At 41.0% G+C, this 21,694-nt stretch overlaps 2 protein-coding genes across 3 annotated transcripts in view; one reads left to right on the top strand and one right to left on the bottom strand.

Moving 5' to 3' along the window:
* Positions 1 to 517: 517 nt before the first annotated feature.
* ATG12 (autophagy related 12) lies at positions 518 to 7,974 on the bottom strand. Its single transcript, XM_060235568.1, has 4 exons — positions 7,567 to 7,974; positions 2,603 to 2,739; positions 1,663 to 1,725; positions 518 to 969 (listed from the first exon to the last, which is right to left on the bottom strand). The coding sequence occupies exons 1-4, from the start codon at positions 7,721 to 7,723 to the stop codon at positions 910 to 912; spliced, it is 417 nt and encodes a 138-aa protein (XP_060091551.1). The 5' UTR covers positions 7,724 to 7,974; the 3' UTR covers positions 518 to 909.
* Positions 7,734 to 21,694, top strand: part of AP3S1 (adaptor related protein complex 3 subunit sigma 1) — a 27,757-nt gene continuing 13,796 nt past the window's right edge. Inside the window, exons 1-4 of one of the 2 annotated variants that reach the window (XM_060235566.1) lie at positions 7,734 to 8,090; positions 10,857 to 10,948; positions 13,473 to 13,584; positions 21,556 to 21,627. In XM_060235566.1, coding sequence (XP_060091549.1) covers positions 8,022 to 8,090; positions 10,857 to 10,948; positions 13,473 to 13,584; positions 21,556 to 21,627 — 345 coding nt within the window. In that variant the 5' untranslated portion in view covers positions 7,734 to 8,021. The remainder of the gene's footprint in view (positions 8,091 to 10,856; positions 10,949 to 13,472; positions 13,585 to 21,555; positions 21,628 to 21,694) is intronic. The other variant, XM_060235567.1, reaches the window with a different exon arrangement.

Below are 21,694 nucleotides of genomic sequence, written 5' to 3'. Positions count from 1 at the left end.
TAAGATAACTTAATATACTTTACCTTTCATAACCATAGAAGAACTCGCATTTAATATGGCAAAAAAAAGTTCTGAAAAGGCATGGGATTGTAAAAAAAATAAGCATATGATGACAAACATCTTGGAGGAGCAATACCAAAAAACTAGGATAAGGAAGCACAATGAGCATGAGTCACTGGCAGCAGGGTAGTCTAATACTCACATTCAGACTCTGATAATCAGTTTCAGAATATCAAATGTTTTCATGTTTGAAACTTGTTTGATGTAAGTAACCATACAGCAATAATATTGAACATATTATATTAGAAAACAAGCACAGGTTGCACAGAATGGTTGGTGTGTTTTTTTTAACGGCAGAGCATTCCCACAAAAAACATGCCATATCACAAATTGTATTCAGACAAAGTCTGTAATCTGAGGGAGATGGAGGTGTGCTAACTGAAATACAATTTCAAGTAAAAGGAACTAGAAAGTGGAACATAGTTCCACTTCAAACTTCAAACAAGGAGTCAAGGACAACAGAAAATGGAAATTTTTACTCTTTTATCTAAGGTACAGAAACTAACCAGTAAACATTCTTCTGTAGGGAGAGGGTATAAACTTCCATATGAGCTGGTGAACTGTGGACCCTTAAATCGGAGCAGCAGTATCCGTTTTCCAGAAAGAAACCTCAGAGTTCTGGAGTGTATTGCTCAAGGGCACAATTATTTCCACAAAACAAAGAAAAAAAATTATCATGCTGAGAAACCTATGTAGTTCTTCTAATCACCTGCACTGACCTGTAGAAAAAACTTCAGGGAGAATAAAGTGAATTCCATGGGCAACTGTGCCAACATCTTTTCAATTTGTCCACAGGAAATCTCTGAGCCCATTTCTCTCTAACAGTCCTAAGGAACGGCAGGTCTTAATTCATCCCCAGGCTTGAGATTTACAATAATGCAGTACCAGCTTGCCATCACTTCCAAAGCACTGTCAAAGAATCAGGAACAGACAAAAATAAGAGGAAAAAAAAAGTTAAGCTAGCAGCAAAGTAAGCAATTTAATGTTCATGTTAATTTAATCCTGATTGCAGCAAGGTGTTATTGCTCTACTATGTGGTGACAGAATCCCATTATTGAGCTGTATAGTAGGGCCCAATATATGAAGACAGCTCTAATGATTAATAAAACAGGGGTCCAATGGCACCTTTAGACCACCATAAGATTTTGTGAGTCAGGGCTCGCTTCAGTAGATGTACTGGAGCCTACATCCATTAAGCTGGTAGCTTCATATGCACAGTGATTGGGGTGGGGGGAGGGGATAAAGAGAAAGACCACTTTAAAACAAGATCTAATAAACAAAATAATCAGTTCACTCAGAGTGGGTGAAATTTATCCCTACTGCTGTTAGATAAGCAATGAAGATAAAACATAAAATATAGAGGAAAATAAGCAGATTCAATAGGAGGTTACAGGGAGTATGCAAGAGAGTAGAACCTATACTATAGGTCCTGAGGTGAATGAGGAGCATCTTTTACTGACGTTTTATTAAACACTGCCACCTATGGACTAGTTCTTGTACTATTAAAATATTTAATCTGGACAGGAAACAATATGGAGTGACCAAACTAGTACAAGTTTTCTGTTACCAACAAAATAAAAACATTTCAAGGTTGAGAATGACCTCATAGAGTGTTCCAACTTCCTGGTCTGGTGAAGGCGCAAAGGACTGATTCACATAAATAAACTGCATGGCAAAAAAGAGATACACTGTATCAAGTTAAGCATTCTTTGGGTCTTAGCTAAAATCTATATCCAGTGACAAACAAAAGATGCAACATTTAAACTATCAGAAACCATAATTACTCAGCTACTTCAGAAATAAGCCCCCCCCCCCAACTTTAGTCACATGCATAGCAGTAATTCCAATAAATATTTATTTGACTTTTATCTTGCTCCTTTCTTCACCAATAATAATAATAATAATAATAAAATTTTATTTATATCCCGCCCTCCCCGCCTAAGCAGGCTCAGGGCGGCTAACATCCATAAAATTATACAATGCAGTAGTTATACAAAACATTAAAATCAACATTATCTAAAAACCATTCTAAATATACATTTAACATAACTTGGCAGTAACAGTGGTGTTCCTGGCGCTATTCTGTCAGTTTACATGATAGTTTACCAAGCAAGGCTCAGGGTGACTAGTAGGGTGTGGGGCTCAAAACAGTGGAAACTATTTATGGCACTGTATTTACCCAAAAGGAGCACTATTTTTTTTCCAGGCATGCTATCAAGAAAAAGAGGGGGATCATCTTACAGTCACATACAAGTTATAAATATATACAGTAATAACTTTTTTGTGTGTATATCATTGGGGGATGTGTCTAACTTTTGGGTAACTATGGTATATACATTCATAGATACACTTTTAAGAGGATTGTGTGTGTGTGATGTCTTCATGCCTAATTTGTGGCATTCCCAGCAGTATCTGGCTGATGGCAACAGCCAGAGAAAGAATGTTGTCCTAAATGGACCTCTGGTCTGAGCAAGTAGGGCTCTCTTTATGTTGTTACAGTTTCCCTCTATTTCCCATTCAGGAATGAAAAACCATCACATACCAGCTGTTCTGAGGCCATTAGTTTGAGAAACTTTTTGATGAAGTCAATGAGCCCCTGGATTGTGCGAGTTCTCTCTACAGTCCATTTCTTGGTCTTCATTATAGGGGTATCTCCAACAGCCTTAAGCAAAACATCAACTAGAACATAAACAATATTTTAAATAAAAAACCTGGAAATACACACCAAGGAAATGAGCAAAGAGAAGTCAGCTGTAGTATTATGAAAATTGTTTATTTGTTGTAGTTCATTTTAGGGATGGGCACAAACCACATTTTTGTGGCTTGGTTCTTGGCTGAACCATAAACCTGTTGTACAGATCTGCACATCTGAATGCCCTTGGCCAATAAAAGACATACAGCTGAAGTCCAGGTGAGGAGGAAGGGGGGGAAAGCATTTATTGCAATAACTGGAGAGCAGAGCCAAACCAAAGCTGGCATACCAAGCTACTCTGAACTCTTTCAAAATGGTCACAGTTTTATATACACTTGATGACATGTTGACACATGTTATCACATACACATACTAATTGACTGCAACATCCTGCATAATTTCTTTGCAAGAGTCAGCTATACACCATTGATACGTTTTTCCAGGCTCGTAGCATCTCATTGGACAGGAAAGAAATTCTACTTCACATGCACCTTGACCAGATAAACCCAGTTGGGAGCTCTACTTTTATTGTTGCCTAGGATACAGTAAGGCACAGGGCAGGGTTATAGATTATACTGGAATGTTGGTAACTCTTCTGTCTTTTTTTCTTCTCAATCAGGCCTAGCTGTGTGTTAACCCTTGTTACTTAAGCATACTTGTGGCCTTTCCAACTCAAGTTGTGCCCACAAACTTATACAAACCAGGAGGTTGGTTTGTAAACCAAATCAGTTCATATGGGTTTGTGACTCTTCCTTTCTGCTCCTTGCCACATTTCATGGGGAGCAAAAAGCAGACATTTCAATAGCTCCCAGCCATTTAAACCAAACACTTGAGTTGCAGAGTGCTGCTAAGCTGTCTCTGTTTAAATGGCTCAGAGCTGAACTCAAGAAAGCCCCTTTAAACAGCTGAGCTGCACTGAGCACACTGTTCTGTGAGGCTCAACTGTTTAAAGAGGCTTTCTTGGACAGTCAGTCCCCTGCTTTTTTCTCCCCACAAACTGCCTTAAAAGTTCATGGTTGGGTTGCACTTTGCAAACTTTAGTTCATTAACCACAAACCAGCCAAAATTAATCATGAACAAAGGTTTGTGAGCCAGTTTGTGCCCACTTAATTTATACCCCACCTCATCCCCAATGAGAATCCAAAGCGGCTTACATTGTTCTCTCCCCCAAAATACTGATCTTAAACATATAGGGCAAAGAAAATGCTTCTGGTTCCACGTGGAGTTAGGAAATGTTATGACTAACATTCAGTTCAATTGTTAGCAGAGATGCACCTTCATGGAACACTAGGGTGCTTTCCATATTGAAAGTGGTTTGTGTGGTCTGTCCCACTGTGGTGCTGCTGCTGATAAAGCACAGCAGCAACAGGACTTCCATGTGCACATTTCTTGCAGTTTCCCTGCCTCAGTCCCCCAAGCACTGGCCATCTCCCCTCCCCTAAGCAATCAGGGCTTTAGCAATTTTTAAAAAGAACAGGCAATAGGCAATGGGAGAAAATGGCAAAATTGTTCTCTTTTATCGATCTGCATGGCTCCATCCCTGACTCTTGGCTTGATTCTATAATTATCCCAATATACAAAAAGGGGGGGTTGGAGTTACCAGAAAATTTCCGCCCCATTAGTTTATTATCTATAGTGGGCAAATTGTATGCAAAACATTTAGAACTCCAATTAACTGACTGGATGCGCCTAGGCAACATCATAGGTCCTGAACAGATTGGCTTCTCCAAAGGCAAATCTGCTATGGATCACTGCTGCACTCTGGCTTTCCTTGCTGAAAAATATATGCATACTGGGTCAAAAAAATTATACACTGCCTTCATCGATTTGAAGGGTGCTTTTGATTCAATAGATAGAGCCCAACTATGGATCAAGCTAGGTTACCTCGGAATGGACTGCTGTTTCTCTTGAGGAAACTTCATTCGAATACCTTTTGCCAAGTGAAATTTTCTTCTAGCGGTGACTTGACTAGTAAAATCCCAGTGTTAAGGGGGGTTAAACAAGGTTGCGTGCTGGCCCCTCATCTTTTAAATTTATTTTTAACTGACCTGGCACAATTTTTGAACCCTATTAACGGTCATCCGCCTAAACTTGCAGGCCGAGCGGTCCCCTTATTACTTTATGCCGATGACACTACCATCCTCTCTTGTATAAGAGTGGGCCTGCAAAGGTATTTGAATGCCTTTTATGACTACTGTAATTGTAATTCACTTTCTATCAACTATGCCAAATCTAAAGTAGTTGTCTTTTCAAATTGCTGGCGCCCACAGAGATGGTTTATTGGCAACTCAACAACTGAGCAAACAATTTTTTTTAAATACTTGGGGATCACTTTTAATCACAAGTTAAGCTGGGTTTCACATCGTAACAACACCGTCAACTTGGCTAAATGTTCAGCTGCTCAAATTAAACAGTTTTTCATTAGCAAGGGGCAACCAATTAGTTCCAGCAGCTATTAAAGTGTTCAAAGCCAAAACGCTTGCCCAAACTCTCTATGGTATCCCTATATGGATCTCAGCTTTTACCAGGAAAGTGGAGGGCATTGAAGCCTCATTCTTTAGACAAATTCTTGGTTTGCCAAAATGTGTGTCCTACTTTGCTGTCTGCTCTGAAGTGGGTCAGTCTTTGGTGGAGACAAAAGCCTGGATTGCAGTGTTTAAATTCTGGCTCAAAATTCACTTTAGAACAGATCCCAACAGCCTTCTTGATTGTATGAAAAGAGACCTATATGTTTCATCCTGGACAGCAGTGCTTCTGTCCAAACTCAATCAATTGGGGTTAGGGGTAGATGATTTTTCTACCTCTGATGAGTCATATATCTTCAGATGTATTAAATTGAGACTGTGGGAATCGGAGGAAACGAAATTACGGCCAACTGACCCTTATATTTGCTCTCCAGCTTCCTTAGGTCTCTATGCTTTCTGTGGCAAAATGCCCAATTATCTATCAGACTTAACCACTCCAAGTCATCGCAAGGCATTTATGTTGGCTAGACTAAATGCGTTTCCCTCCAAAGTTTTACAAGGGAGATATCAGCGAGTCCCTTTAGCCGACAGATTTTGCTCCTGTGGAGCAAACACTCCTGACTCAATCCAGCATATATTGCTTGATTGTTCTTTTTACCATAACCTCCACAAAGATTTATTTGGCAAGCTTTCTTTTCCCCCAGATTTGTCTATTCTACCACCCTGTTATTATTTATTGAGTGATACTGAGGAGGTGGTTAGTGAGGCTGTGGCAAAATTTCTGGCTGACATCCTTAAATTTAATTCTGACCATGTTTGAATGCATCTGTAAGCTCGGTTTCATTTTGATTTTATCTCCAATGTTTAAATTTGTATATTCTGTGTATTTTTATCTGAATCTATTATGCCATTAAAGGTTTGGTATGGTATGGGAGAAAATGGCCGCTGCAGGGATAGGTTTATGGAAAAGATCAACCATGCAGGAAAACACTGATCTTCCCACCCACACGGCAGCCATCCACGCTTTACTATGATCTTTCCTGAAATATCAAGCAAACCAAGTTTAGGAAAGATCAGAGAAAAGCCAGGGAAATGCTGGGAAGTACCTGAGTACACCACAATGCTTGGTGAAACAAGACAAAGCCCTTCCCAAATCACTGAACCCTGGGAGATAACCTGGGCAAAAATGGCATAAGATAATAAATCAGTAGCAGGAAAAGTATTCTCAAGGATTTAGATTCTTATAGAAATCCACAAGAAAACATTTCATCCAGGGCTGCAAGGCCTCTGCTGAAGTAGGGGACCCCCTGTCCCAATTAGATGACAAGTGGGGGATGCCTAGCTCTGGTACTTGTGCAAAAACACTATGGCAAAAAGAAGTCAATCATGAAGTTTTTGCCCAAATATCAGTGTTCCCTTGTAACAGGCTGTGTGATGTTACTTCCACTGCACACCAGAAATGGCTCTGCCAGCCTAGCCGCCCCCTCCCCCCCCGGAAAGTGCCTTCCACCCCACTGCTGGTTGCCAGGAGGGACCTGACAACCGTAATTTGATCTCACTTATTAAAACCTGGATAGCACATATGAGGCTGCCTTGTATGACTCAGACTACTAGTCTATCCAATTCTATTATTAACACTGATACCAGAGTCATAGCCTCAAGGTACAGCACCTGCTTTGCATGCAGATGGTCCCAGGTTCAACAGAAGCATTTCTAGTTAAAACAATACAAAAAGTGAAATGGTCTGAACTCAGGAAAAGGCAGTTTCTGATTTCATGTGCAAACATTTGCTACACAGTCTGAACCTGGCATCTTCTTCATGCAAGGTATGTACCCAACCACTGAGTTGTGAACTGATGGGCACTAAAGAGTTTTTGGATAATTCAGCAGGCAAGCTGACAGCAGTTGGTGAGATCTGCTTAGGGACTTGAAAGGCTCCCTGACTTTGGAATCATATCAGCTCTTCACCATCTAGGTGCCTGATGTAAGGTAACTCATCATAGTTGCTTGGAAAAAAACATTCTGCACCTTTAACAGAGGTTTAAGTTGCAATCACACACACTAAACAATCCACTTTCGATGCACTTGCCAATTGGTTTTTTTCCAGATCAGACAGTAAAATCCAGTTGGAAAATGCACTGAAAGTGGATTGGAACTGGATTATTTAATGTGCGTGGTCGCAGCCTTAGAGTGTGGAAATGGGCCATATAAGCTTTTCCTAGCAGGGAGGTAAACAACATCTCATTATGCCTCTGCTATTGTTTCTCCAGGCCAGTGAGCATTCCTATCAGCCACCCTCAGGCCCACCACGGCAAAATGTTGCTCCCTTTTCGGCCACCGCCACGTTACTTTTCTTTTTCGCGTCTCCGGCAGGTTCCTCAGACACCGGGGAAACAGCTAAGGCGGGAGCCGGCTCCAGCACCCCTACCGCAGCCCCTCCACCTTCCGGGATCTCGCCCCTCTCCTGAGGCGACACGGATGCCTGTTCTTCAGTTACTTCCGACATGATGTACAGAGAACGGAAGTGACATTGGCATCCTCGGTCCCAGTTTTATAAACTCGGGCCGCAAACACATGACCAGGGCGGGAGCGAGGGAAAATTTGTCCCTTGCGAGCCGCCGTCTGATTAGCCCGCATATGTCAGATGGCAGAAGTGTATTTTCTCCCTCGCACTGATCGGTTGTCAGTTGTATCTTCAGTCCCGGTTTAGAAGGGGGAGGCGATTCTTCCGTGTCGCCAGCCTCAGAGGGGGGCGCTCGCCACTTTCCGCCCCTCAGCCGCCCTTTTCTCCTCTCTCTTCAGCCATGATTAAGGCGATCCTCATCTTCAACAATCACGGAAAGCCGCGCCTCTCCAAGTTCTACCAGCGCTACGTAAGGCGGGGCGGGCGGGCGGGCGGGGGGGGGGGTCCCAAATGCTATAGGGCTGGCCGGCAACGGGAGTCTCTGCTGGCCAGTTCCGCTTGTCCTGAGGCTCAGGTGGTGAGAGGGCCCAGCAAGTGGCCGAGCCTCCCTCCCGTACTTGAAGTGGCATAACAGGTAGACCATACTGGGGCTGCAGCCTGAGGCGGCCTCGTTGCATACCCGGGCCCGCTAAACTGTTTCTGTCTCCCCCACCCAACCCCCCGTCAGGCAGGGTGCTGGGTAAATGAGCTATGTCCACTGCACATGCTGCATGACACTTCCCTAAAATAAAATAATTTGGTTGAACTGCCCTTTTAAACTTGGATGAGCTTTTATTAAAAAATGAGCTTTCCTTGTTACAGTCCAAAGTGGTTGAGTCCATGTTGCCGGATTCCCGTTGTCTCCTTTTGCGGCATACTTAGACCGGATCTTTGTAATACTGGAGAAAGATAATGTAAAGGGAATACTGTGCTATACCCAACTGAAAAGAGAGAGTTTGAACTTAAGACCTACAACGTTTAATTCTGGGTAGAAGCTTTCCTGTGCACGCATGCGCACTTCTTCAGATACAGAATAAGAGTTTCTAGCTTTGTGAATAAGATGAGAAACAGGAGAGCTTAGCTGAGCACTGATGAAGTCTCAAGTTTCTGGGTTGTGGAGGTTTTCTTCCTGTTGGTGACATGCAGTATTTAGCTACTTTGGTATGAGGGTTGGCATTGTTTTGTAATTTATTCAGAAGGTTGGGATAACTTACTGAACCTGGGTGCTTGTCTGTGTATGGAAAATCCAAAGTGCCATTTTCTCTAAGTGTTTCTTATTTTAGAAATATCCTACGCATTTAGTATTTCCAAGCAGAAAACTGAGTATCTTAAATGTACAACCATGTATGATGAGTGTCTTTTTTACCATATAAGCTTGTGACTGTTTGCTCTGTTCTGCCAAAATTTGTCGGTAAAATTAATTAACTGGGTTTTTTTGTTTATTTTGATTTAATTAATTTCATTATTTTGGCCTGCAAAAATATTTAAAACTTGGTTTCAGAATCTCTGTGACGCTGTGGTGTTGTGCAGCTAAGATGTGCAGCTGTGTGTTGAAGCCATTGATTTAAGTGGGCTTTGGCATGCTTATCTGTTTGTAAGCTAGATTTGTACCACAGCTAATTCTGTTTTGTTTTCTGAATGTTTGAATTTAGGTAGTTTTGCATACTATTTTTGTATATCCATATTTATGGTAGATGGCAACAGCCCTTTGCTGGCATGACTTATGGCTGCTGGCATTTTTGTTAAAAAGATAAAGCTCATCAGCTGAAAAACTAAACAGAGCTACTCAGTCTTACCCATTAAGGATGTTCCTGAATGTATAGTAGAAGCATAACAAATACAAAATATAGTAATTTCTTCTTAGCTGTTTTTTTTAAACAACTGTAAAAGAAACGTGTTTCTGTGTGGCTATTATGAGATGTAACATTTCTGGGGGAACTCTCAGTTAAAAAAAAAAACCTAGCATTTGAGGGGAAATAGAAATATGTACAAAACTTACTTCCCTTGTCAATCCTAAACTTCTTTTACAAGTTTAACATAAAATACAACATTTATCTTAATTAACATATAAAATTGTATTATTCAGCATATTTATGGAGCTTTAGAATATAAATATCCTAAGGGCTTTTTTTATAGCAGGAACTGCTTTGCATATTAGGCCATACACTCCCCTGATGTAGCTAATCCTCCAAGAGTTTACAGGGCTCTTAGTACAGGGCCTTCTGTAAGCTCCAGAAGGATTGGTTACATCAGGAGGGTGAGGGCTAATATGCAAAGGAGTTCCTGCTACAAAAAAAAAGCCCTGAAGATCTTCATTTTCTGTAAAGAAATGAGGTGTCACTATACCTAGTATTTGAGAGTTGCAGACTGCTGCACTCAAGGTACTATAGCACATGTGTTTTTAACTTTTGTCATCTGAGAACTAGGGAAAAAGGAAAAGTTGAAGGTAAAAAAATTCTATTGCAAACAAAGTTTGTTTAGACAGAAACTCTTATAGTTACAGTAGGTAGGACTTCCAGGATGACTGGATATTAAGCTAAATTTTACAATACTGAAAACACTGAGCTATTGAATAACTTATTGTCATCGAACACATTGTATTATATTAGAGGTTGCAAAATACTTACATTTAAGCAAAAAAAACCCCTTTCCTTGGAAAAGATGGGGGAGGGGCATCAGAGCAAAACAGCTTTTTTCTGAATTCTTCCCACCCCAGTTTGATGCCTCTGAGGCTGCATTGGCAAACTTAGCATACAGTTCTTCTTGTGTGCCTTGTTTCTTCTTTTTTTTTCTCCCATCATGGTTAAAAACTAATTCCACTTACCCCGAGTTAACATTAACTGATCAATTAATGCATTATAAATAGTTTAATTTAGATCCTACTCTTAACTCAGAATGGAACATAGATGTTTGTTGAATATTTGTTAATAATTCATTTTCAGTATTAATAATAATGATTTCAGTAGTGTTGCTAAGATCACTGTTTTCCTTCCTTTTGCAGTATGCTGCAAAGTTTGTGTTGATGTTTTATCGTAATGGTATATTTTTCTGGTGTATGCTCTGGTTTCTTAAGTAGAAGCTGAAAATGTATAGTTGGCCTGAAAAGACACTCCTGAGCTTTAGTCAACAGGTTAAAAAAAAGAGACTATACTCTGTTGCCTTACCATCTTAATTCCCCCCTCTTTTTCTCCTTTAGAGTGAAGATACACAGCAACAAATTATCAGAGAAACATTTCATTTAGTGTCAAAACGTGATGAAAACGTCTGTAATTTCCTAGAAGGAGGCTTGTAAGTATAGAATAAATCAAATTAGAACCTTTTTGGCAGTCTGAAGACAAATGTTTCAGTGAATAATGGTGCGCCTCAGATTTGCCATGTCAGCAAATGCATGCTTAGAGTTTTGCACCAATACTGTTTGAGAAAATATGGCATTTCCTGCCAAGATATCCATATATAGGTAGCTAGGGTTTTTTTTAATCATAATACTGGATTCATTTTCATTCTTTTTGTTTGGGGGTTCTCTGGCTAGTTGGTTAGCAGAGTAAAAATGGTGTACTGTAAGGTCCTTATATTACAAAACACACAGTGTAACAAACATAATATAACACCCAGTATCACAAACACACTGGGAACTCGCAAGGACTTGCAGAAGGAATCTTATTTCCCCCTTTCCTACCATTTCTTCTTTATCTTCCTTGAAAGGCTGCATAACATCTGCCCTTTTCTTGCCAACCTAGCTCTGTCTGCCACCCCATTTTCAGTTTTCCTTCCTCTTCTCTCCTTGGCAGCCTCTACCTGCGAAAACTGGTTTGAAAACTGTGATGGCCTTGTTAGCCACCAGGCTGGGCCCAATTGCATGTTGCTAGGTTGAGTTGTGTGGTGAGGAGCCTGCAAGGACTTGTGAGAAGCATCTCATTTTTTCCTGTATCCCCTTTCTACACTATTTCCTCCCCCCTGTGGCAATCCCCCTATCCTCACCTTTCCATCTCTCCTTCCCATCCGCCAACCAAGTTACCTTTTATCTGCCTTTATCTTTAGCTATGTTTATTTTTTATTTAATTTATACCCCACCTTTCTTTACAATGAGGACCAAAGTGGCTTGCATAATCTTCCTTTTCTTCTCCATTTTATTCTCACAATAACCCTGAATGGTAGGTAAGGCTAAGAATGTGGGACTGGCCCAAGATCACCCAGTGAACTTCCTCAGCAGAATGGGAATTCAAACCCAGGTGTTTCAGATATTGGTCTGAAACTCTAACCACTATACCACACTGGCTTTGGGGGGACAGCTGCTGTTGAACAGAAGCAGCAAGGCCTGGATGAGAGATACCAGTTTCATGGTGGTAAGTTGCTTGGTGGTGGCTGCCAGGCCTGGCCCTAATGAACCCTGCTTCAGAGGTGAGAACACCCCTGGAAAGGGCCCTGCCTTTTACTGACAGAAACCAGTGCTTAAAGACTGGCAATACTCTTCTGGTTACCTAGCAATGGCCATGAAGGACATTTGGTTCTTAAAGCTACTTTTGCTGCTTCTGTTGTTTTGAAGGATTTTAGCCCCCTCCCCCCAGAAATATGTTTAGCATACAGATTTTTTTGTACATCTGGGTTTTCTTGCCTTTTATAGAAATATCTGCTTTGTCTGCCCCTATTCTCCTATTCTACCCCTATTCCTGCATTTAAGCAGGATTTTTTTTTTTAGCAGGAATGCACAGGAACACAGTTCTGGCTGGCTTGGTGCCAGGGTTGTGGCCTAATATGCAAATGAGTTCCTGCTGGGCTTTTCCCACAAAAAACTCTGTGTGAAACGATGGTGCTGTCAGGAGGTGTGGCCTAATATGCAAATGAGTTTCTGCTGGGTCTTTTTTTAATATATAAAAAGCCCTGCATTTAAGTATGCTGAGAATTAGATATATTTAATGCTTTTCTTAGGAGCCCCATGGTGCAGAGTGGTAAAGCTGCAGTACTGCAGTCCGAGCTCTCTGCTCATGACCTGAATTTGATCCCAGAGGAAGCTGGGTTCAGGTTGCTGGCTCAAGGCTGACTCAACCTTCCATCCTTCCAAGGTCAGTAAAATGAGTACCCAGCTTGCTGGGAGGAAAGTATAGATGACTGGGGAAGGCAATGGCAAACCACCCCATAAAAAGTCTGCTATGAAAACATTGTGATGCGACATCAGCCCAGAGTCTGAAACAACTGGTGCTTGCACAGGGGACTACCTTTACCTTTTTAATGCTTCTCTTATCCATTGTAAGCCTTATTTAAGAACCCTACATATGAATTGCTCCCTTCCTTGAAGTACCAGATGAGGCTTAGAATGGGAGAGTGGAGTAAATCAGATACTGGGCAATGAGAGCACTTTTACCCAGTCAGGTTTTATGTAACCTTGCTTTTATTCTAGGTCATTTTGCAGTTCTAGTTGTGCTTTAGAGCTAAAGATATTCACATTATCAGCAATCAAGTACTACCAGTGCAAGCTTCATGAGCAAAGTAGATATCATGTATTTTATGTAATTTATTTGAATACTTAGTTTCAGTATAATTGAGAATTATTTATCTCTTTCATTAGCAGTGGGGATAGGCTTCTGTGCAGCCTCTGTAGCTGTTGCACTATAGATATTTGTTTGCTTTTTTAGGGAGATTAAGCAACTGATGATGTGATTGAAATTGTTTTAATTTTAATGTGCTGCTTTTGACTACTGTACTTAAATACTTTGTTCCAGAATTAAACTCTGTTTTGTTTGTTGCTGTTTAAAAAGATGCTGAAGCGACTTGAAATTTGGTAGTAACATGTTATTTGACACTTGTTCTATTTTAGATTAATAGGTGGATCGGACAACAAACTAATTTACCGACATTATGCTACATTGTATTTTGTCTTCTGTGTTGATTCTTCAGAAAGTGAGCTGGGCATTTTAGATCTAATACAAGTAAGTCATTTAAGGAGTAGATGATCTGTTTTATTTTTAAAGTGGTGTTTTTCATGAATATATTTTCATTAACTTATCAACAAAGAGCATTATACTTTTGGTGTAGTGGTTAAGTGCACAGACTCTAATCTGGGAGAGCTGGCCTTGATTCCCGACTCCTCCACTTGCACCTGCTGGTATGGCCTTGGGTTAGTCATAACTCCCTCAGAGCTATTCCTTTCAAGAGCAGTTCTCTGAGAGCTCTCTCAGCCTCCCACCCGCCTCACAGGATGTCTGTGGGGAGGGGAAGGGAAAGGAGATTGTAAGACATTCTGAGACTCTAAGTGAAGGGTGAGGTATAAATCCAATCTCCTCCTCCTTCTGTATAATGTAAGCTAACAAGACTCAGAATCAAGTGTTCCTTTTGCTAAGAAATGTTTTAAAGGGCTAATGTCTAGCCTTATCCTTCAATGTCCTGTGTATTTGTTTGGCTTTAAGGTATGAAATTTCTCAGAGTTAACACAGTATTTTTCAAACTTACTAATATTTATCATATCAACAAGTGGGGACCTGATGGAACTTAAGGCAAGGGGGCATCTGATTGCCCCTGTATTTCCCCCCCACCCCCTTCACTCTTCCCTGATTGAGCAGCTTCCATAGTCACTCAGACACCTGCTTCTCTCCGTCTTCTCCGCCCTGTGGCCTCTTAAGATTCCTATCTTAGTGCCCAGGGAGGCAGTGACAGTTCCTAGTATCCGCTCCAGCATCACTGCCTGGGCAGGACATGGGGAGGGGAGGGGGGGCGGAGCATCACCACCTCAGCAGCAGTAATGGCTGGGAAATCCCATGCATCCTCCCTTACCTGTCTTGGGACAGAGGGCCAGTGGGTCCCATACCTCCTCCCCTGCTAGCTTCCTGATTTGATGTGTGTGGATGGGTGAGTGTTGTCACCTCAGCAGCAGTGATGGTTGGTGGGTCCCATGTTTCCTCCCCCACCCCTTTCTAGTTTTAACCCCCAGTGGTATTTTTTAAAAAAAAGATTTCAGATTTTTCTGCAACCATGGGCTATTTTTCAGGTTTGTAGAAAGATCTGCCCTGCCTTTTCATGCCTCTGATCTTTGAATTTAAGTATCCAGAGGTTTGGCCATGTTGAGGATTGTATATATTCAGTGGTATGAGAAGAAAAAATAAAATGTAATGTCAGCCTCATAGATGTCTATTATCTTTCTATTGTTGGAAATGCAGAAGCAAATTGAGAGCTGTGCTTGTGTGTGATTTAGATAGTAGTGTTTGTAGACCTTCTAGTTTTAACTGATTTCTCTCCCGAGAGTTTTGGAGAGCCACTCATTGGGTAGAATTCTACTATTGCCTGGTCCAAATATATAGTTAAAATAAGCTTGTAGACTTCCCACTGGATAACAGATGTTTGTTATAAACTGCTGCTGGATTTCAGGTTTCATTGGTATGTAGATGCACCCAGTTTCCTCTCCTGATGTTACTGCTGCTACTTTTTTTGGTCATTCACACATTTTATAGTAGTGAGATGGCCCATGCAGTGAATCAGTATTCAGTGAATCAGTATTTCATAAGTGTTTCTGTGTATAGCAGCCATGTTTCTCAGCCCTTGTCTTTATTCCATTATATTTATAAAGTCTAAAGAGCAAACTGTGGATATTTAGCATAGCTGCCTGGCTACCAACAAGTATCCAGTTTTAAAGATGCTAAAATTATTTTTGTGCTGGGGTTAATCCCATTCTGCCCAAATTGCAAGCCAAATAGCACTTTCCTTTAAGAAACATTTTCATTTTCCTTGAATATGCAAGTCTGTATATAGAGCCTTACAGATAAAGGACAGAAAAGCTGCGGATGCCATTTTGAAGGAATAAGAATTTTAAAAAATTAATATCTGGACTTAGGAGCATCAGGGAACAGCAGTTTTGGGCTCATATAAAAGAGTTCTCCAGAGGCTCGGAAATTACATCTGCAAGCTCTTTTAGAACCCTTGGACGCAGTTCATCTGGCCCTGAGGACTTAGTTTCATTTGAAGAAACTAGGTGTTTATATACTACCCCTATGCTGATCCTAGATTGGAACTCCATACCCTTATTATATGTTCTGTTCATGCCAGGGGTGTCGAACTCATTTGTTATGAGTGCCGGATCTGATATAAAAGAGACCTTGTTGAGCCGGTCCATGTCAGGTTGGGCTGAGCCATATGAGGCCGGGCCATGTATGTATCTAATTAAGATTATGTAGCAGAGATATAAATTTTATAAAGAACATAGATAAAAACAAATATATTTTTTAAAAAACTTAAAACATTAGCACTAATTGGTCTTAAAGGTACTTTAAGGGGGAGGAGTCAATAGAAGGAAGAAAGGCTTGGCTCAGTAGCTCTGCTGTGCGATTGAGCAAGCCTGGCAAAGCAAGCTATTTTTCCCCAATGGAGGAGTCTCAGCCAATGGAGAAAAATAGGGGTTTTGCTCTGTAGCTCCTGTGCAATTCATCAAGCCTTGCTAAGCAAGCTGTTATACAAAAGGAAGCAAGATACAGGGAGAAGGAAGCAGATGACAGCCAATTACTCAGGGGCCTGATTGGAGCCCTCTGAGGGTTTGATTTGGCCCCCGAACTGCATGTTTGACACCCCTGGTTTATGCCATCCCAGGCTTCCTTGGTGGTTTCTCATCCAAGTACTGATTGTGGCCTACCCTGCTTAGCTCCCAGGCTGTGATGAGCCCCGGAGTAAGCTGGCCTATTCATGGCAAATAAACCACATAGAAACAATCCTTTCTTAATATTGCAGTCTAACTTTATGCAATTATGAAAACAAAGCACTAGAGGGAGCAAGAAATCAGCTAATGTTTAGATCATGCTTTACTATTTGAACTTGGTTATAATTTAGTTGTCTGTTCAAATGGTACCTATGAGTGGAATTTAAACCAGCATATTTTTAACATTTACATTTTCCCAAGTTGCTAATATGGGGCCGATACGAATAAACAATGTGTTATGATGCGCTGTTGACATTGTGTATCTTTTTTGTTTTGGTTATAATATTGGGATTTGTTGCTGAAAGATCTTTCTATCTATGGGACTGGGAATAAGTGTGACTAAACTAGTCAGTTATAGGTGTTGACTTTTTCTATGTAGTAGTATAAAGTGGTGGGCAGAGATTTTTCTTGGAAGTATGCCGAAGAGTATATTCTGAAAAGGCTGAAATGTATCTCATATTAACAAGGAGTCTTAAGGCCTGGTGAAAAGAACTGTGTTAACTAAGAAGCATTTGTCTCGTATGAAAACTTTCTGTTAACAGTGGGAGGCTGGGGATTGGTGTCTGTCTGTCTTTTATATGAGCCCAAAATTGCTGTTCCCTGATGCTCCTAATTGATTTTTAAAATATTGATTTAAGATATTGATTTTTAAAAATTCTTATTCCTTCAAAATGGCATCCGCAGCTTTTCTGTCCCTTTTTTTAAAGCTGGGAGGCTTACTGTCTTCCCTTCTCTTAATGGCTTCTTCCTTCCTTTCTTGCCACGAAGTCTCGTTTTCAGTGGTAAAGAAATCTCACATTATTTCTATGATGCCACTTCCTGTGTCATCGTCACCAAGTCAGCAGTTCTCTTCGGAGGGGTTGTCTGCTCTCAACCACAGGTATTCAAAACAATAATTGTTTTTCCTCTTTAAGTCTTATTCCTCCAATTTCACCAGTCCCAATAATACCCCCTCCTTTATCTTCCCTAGTTTAAGATGATATAATTGGATCCAGACCTTTGCTTTTATTTTAAATTAGTCTTAAATTAATCCCAGAGTGATAGATATAGATCTTTTACCTTCAATGCAGATATCCTTCTGCACACTGCTCTTTTCAAAGATAGATGTTAATCAGTCCCCAAAAAGCTTTGAATCTTGGTGAATTTAAGTCCACTTAATGATCTCAGAAATCCTCTGTAGATGATTGAATGCAGTCCTTCTCTGGGGACTCTTCAAAGCCAAAAAGGAACCCCATTGGAGTCCCTTGTCATCCAAAGTAAATCCCCTCAGAACTTCATATGCATATCCTGGCCTCCCTGCCTGGAAGAAGTAGGCAGCAGGTATTGCAATCACCTTCTCTGCCCAGAACAGAGGCTCTGGTCTGCTCCCCAGCTGAGAAGCAGCTCAATCCACCATGACCAAAACCCAGAAGTCCTGCTTTCCTTCCTTCCTTAAAGCACTTGGGAGACAGGCAATCTTTTTGCAATGCACCACTCTAGGTTGAGCTTTTCTTGGAGGAAGGGTGCAGGAAGGGGAAAATAACTAAAGAAAAACAAATACACACCAGGCAGCAACAGGGCCTTGGCTGCATCTCTCCTTGCCACACAGCCCCCAGCCCCCTGGAGTGGAGTAGCCCAGGCTGCGAGACAGTGCAGAGCTGACCCTGTGGTGTGTGAGAGAAAGTGACAGCACTGGCCATAAGTGGTGGGGCAGCTGATTTCCACAAGGGTGAAGGTGGAGGGGCCCAACCCCACCAGGGCCCTGCTGTAATTATAGGCCTGGACTTTTAGCTAGGACCAAATAAGATCACTCCATGTAAAATGCTCTGCTTGGAAGAGCAGGATACAAATGTGAAAAAATTAAAAAAAATAAAGGTAGTGTTTCTGCATCATCAACCAGTATTGCAAGATATGGCAGAATACATTGTATTTATTTTTACTTGGGCATTTCTATGCCACATTAGGATTAAAAGCTTTCAGAATCTCCTCAAATACGATTACAACAGCCAGTTTAAACAGTGCAGTATAATTGAACATAACAAAGAAGAAAGCATAAACCTATTCTAGGTTGGTTCTGGTCCAGTCTCATTCACTTCACATAATCTATGCATAGCCTTGTTTAGGAATGTTATTGAGATGAACTTTCATCTTTTTTTGAACAACCTTAGAATGTCTCACATCGATTCAAGGAACATAGATTAGTGTACTTTCAAAAAACATAGTGGGCTAGTTAAACACTTATCAGTTAACCATGGCTTGCCATTATGTAAGCAGGTCTTAGGCTTGCTTCAAGCTGCTTGCACCTTCCTCTTCCCTTTGTGACCTTTCTTATTTTGTGGCAAAGCATAGTTAACCATTGTTTCTCTTGACTTCCAATCTAGAAAATTTCTAATTTTTGTTTGGCGGGCCAGGGAAAATAACAATTTTGCAAGTTCAGGTATGTATGTAACCAATAACTGTGGTTTTCTGTGAAAGGAAGAGAATCAAACTGTGTGAGGGATCGAAGGAACACATGAGCTTAATGCTTGCTCAGTATTTTCTCCAGACCTGTATCATTTACACTTTCTTGCCAACAGAGTACTGTCTCTGTGTGGGGTTGCTAGACAGCCTCTCAGTGGAAAACGTGATCTTGGTTGGCATTTTTTTCTGAAGTTGTGTTCTTTGTACTTGCTTACACATCTCTTTTCTGGTTTGGGAGATATGTAACCCTCCACTTTTTTTGTTTTCTTCTGCAAACCTCGGGAGCCCATCTTGGTTTTTAGAAACAACTCCTTGAGTATGGATCCCCTGGGCCAGATAGTAGAGAGCAGATAGTAAACTTTCTAAAGAGCTTGCAGAGCCTTTGTCTATCATCTTTCATACCTCTTGGAGAACTGGAGGAGGGCAGATGTTATCCCAGTTTTCAAAAAAGGGAGGAGGGATGACCCAGGAAACTACAGACCTGTCAGTCTGACCTCTGTTCCAGGGAAGATACTAGAGCAGATTTTAAACTGATCAGTCTGCGAGTACCTAAGGACAACATGGTGATCCAGGGAGGTCAGCACAGTTTTGTCCCCAACACATCCTGCCAGACCAACTTCATTTCCTTCTTTGATTGAGTGATGAGCTTACTAGATCGAGTGAATGCTGCTGAAGTTGTTTACCTGGATTCAGTAAAGCTTTTGATAGAGTTACAGATGATATTCTGATGGGTAAACTTGACTGTAGATTGGACTCTAGGATAGTTAGGTCGATAGGAAACTGGTTGGAGAACCACACTCAAAGGTAATTGTCAATGACATTTCATCTGAATGGAGGGAGGTGTCCAGTGGGGTGCCACAGGGCTTGGTTTTGGGCCCGATACTTCCCAAATTGGGAAGAGCAGCGAACCCACCAGAAGATAGAAATAGGATTTAGTGAGATTTGAACACACTGGAAAAGTGGGCACAAGTAAACAAGATGCAATTTAACAAGGATAAGTGCTGAGATCTACATCTGGTTAACAAAAACAAGGAACATGCATATTGGATGGGGGATACACCTCTGGGTAGCAGTGTGTGTGAACAAGATCTTGGGGTATGGATGGACAATAAGTTAAATATGAGCAGTCAGTGTGATGCAGGGATAAAAGGTTAATGTGTATCAACAGAGGCAGAACATCCAAATTGCTAGGTGTCATCATCCCACTGTACACTGCATTGGTCAAGCCACACCTGTGTCCAGTTCTGGAGGCCTCACTTCAAAAAGGATGTGGACAGAATGGATCGGGTGCAGAGGAGAGTGACGAGGATGATCAGGGGCATGGAGATCAAGTCCTATGAGGAAACACTGAGGGGAGTGTTCAGTTTGGAAGAAGAGGAAGTTGAAGGGGGACATGATTGTTCTCTTTTAACTATTTGAAGGGCTGTAACTTAGAGGTGGGCAATGAGCAGTTCCTATTGGCAGCAGAGGATAGAACTTGCAATAATGGGTTTAAATTAAGGCAGGAGGAGGTACTGGCTGGATATTTGAAAAAAATTTTACCAGTAAGAGTTGTTCAGCAGTGGAATCAGCTATGTAGGGAATGGTGAGCTCCCCCTCACTGGCAGTCTTTAAGCAGTGATTGGACAAATACTTGTCAGGAATGCTCTCTTGACTGATCCTGCATTGCGCAGGGGGTTGGACTAGAAGGTCTGTATGGCCCCTTCCAACTCTGTGATTCTATTTTCTTAATCTTTGGGAAGCAAAAACTATGACAAATTTTCTAGTTTCAATTAACTCTGTTACTTCACAGAATACTTTATATGCTTTAGTAGCAGTCTTGTGCTTTAAAAGCATTTTTATTATGAGTTAAAGAATAAAGTAAGTTTTTCTCTCTCTTGCAAAGGAATTAATGTATTTGCATTAGAGCAGGGGTGTCAAACTCATTTGTTATGAGGGCCAAATCTGACATAAATGAGACCTTATCAGCCGGGCCATGTGTGTCATAAAATATAATGCCAAATAACAGAGAGATAAATTTTATACACAGACAAACACAAAGATTTTTTAAAAACTTAAAATAAAACATGCTTAAAAGATTTGTGCTCTTGCAATATTTTGTTTATTTAACAGTTTCTGATAACTGACACCTCTTGCTCTGATTTATTGCATCAAAATCTGGAGACCATGTCTGTGCTGTAGCAGTCTTGAGTATGCTGTTCAGGTGTGTGTCAGTAAGTTGCAAAACTACTTTCGATTTATTGACATTCATTACAGAAATCTCATGGACAATGCTTTGATCCTAAGACTCTCGGGAAAACATGAAAAGGCTGGAAATGGCAAGCTTTTGTACATAAGTTGCTTCATGTGCTGGTCAGCCAATGAAGAAAATAGAGGCTTTGCTCTGTAGCTCCTGTGCGATTGAGCAAGCCTGGCAATGCAATCAGTGATGCAGAAGGAAGCAAGAGAGAGAGAAGGAAGCAGATGACATTGAGTTGCTCACGGACCTGATAGGAGTGCTCTGGGGGCCTGATCCAGCCCTCAGGCCACAGGTTTGACACCCCTGCATTAGAGCTTGTGGCAATGGGTTATTGCTCCTATCTAACAGCAGTATGAGGGGTTTTTTTTCCTGTTGTCCACACTTTGGATGATAATATAATTTGACATAGTGGTAAACTAGCCTTCATTGCTGCTATTCTTGAACAGTCTTCTGGTCTCTGCTAGCCACATTTACACTTTACCCATAATGGAATGACTGAGTTGCTGTTAAACTTTGACCTGTTGCATTTTCTTTCCACCACAGGTATTTGTAGAGACGCTAGACAAGTGTTTTGAGAATGTCTGTGAACTGGATTTAATTTTCCACGTAGATAAGGTACTGTGGTGACTTGAGCTGCAATAACATAATATCAACAAATATTTTGCTAACAAAACATTTGTCA

This window comes from Heteronotia binoei, chromosome 4 (assembly GCF_032191835.1).
Source record: "Heteronotia binoei isolate CCM8104 ecotype False Entrance Well chromosome 4, APGP_CSIRO_Hbin_v1, whole genome shotgun sequence".
In the NCBI taxonomy this organism is placed as follows: Eukaryota; Metazoa; Chordata; class Lepidosauria; order Squamata; family Gekkonidae; genus Heteronotia; species Heteronotia binoei.
The sequence above is the reverse complement of the archived record's forward strand: the minus strand, read 5'-3'. Positions and strand labels throughout refer to the sequence as shown.

Bases quoted from the DNA above. Each gene is read 5' to 3' on its own strand.
- ATG12 (XM_060235568.1), bottom strand. From the start codon at position 7,723: ATGTCGGAAGTAACTGAAGAACAGGCATCCGTGTCGCCTCAGGAGAGG. The intron at 2,740-7,566 runs GTAACGTGGCGG...TTTATGTTCTAG, and splicing joins CGGAGACGCGAAAAAGAAAA to TTGATGTTTTGCTTAAGGCT. The intron at 1,726-2,602 runs GTATGTGATGGT...TTTGCCATGCAG, and splicing joins TAATGGCCTCAGAACAGCTG to TTTATTTATGTGAATCAGTC.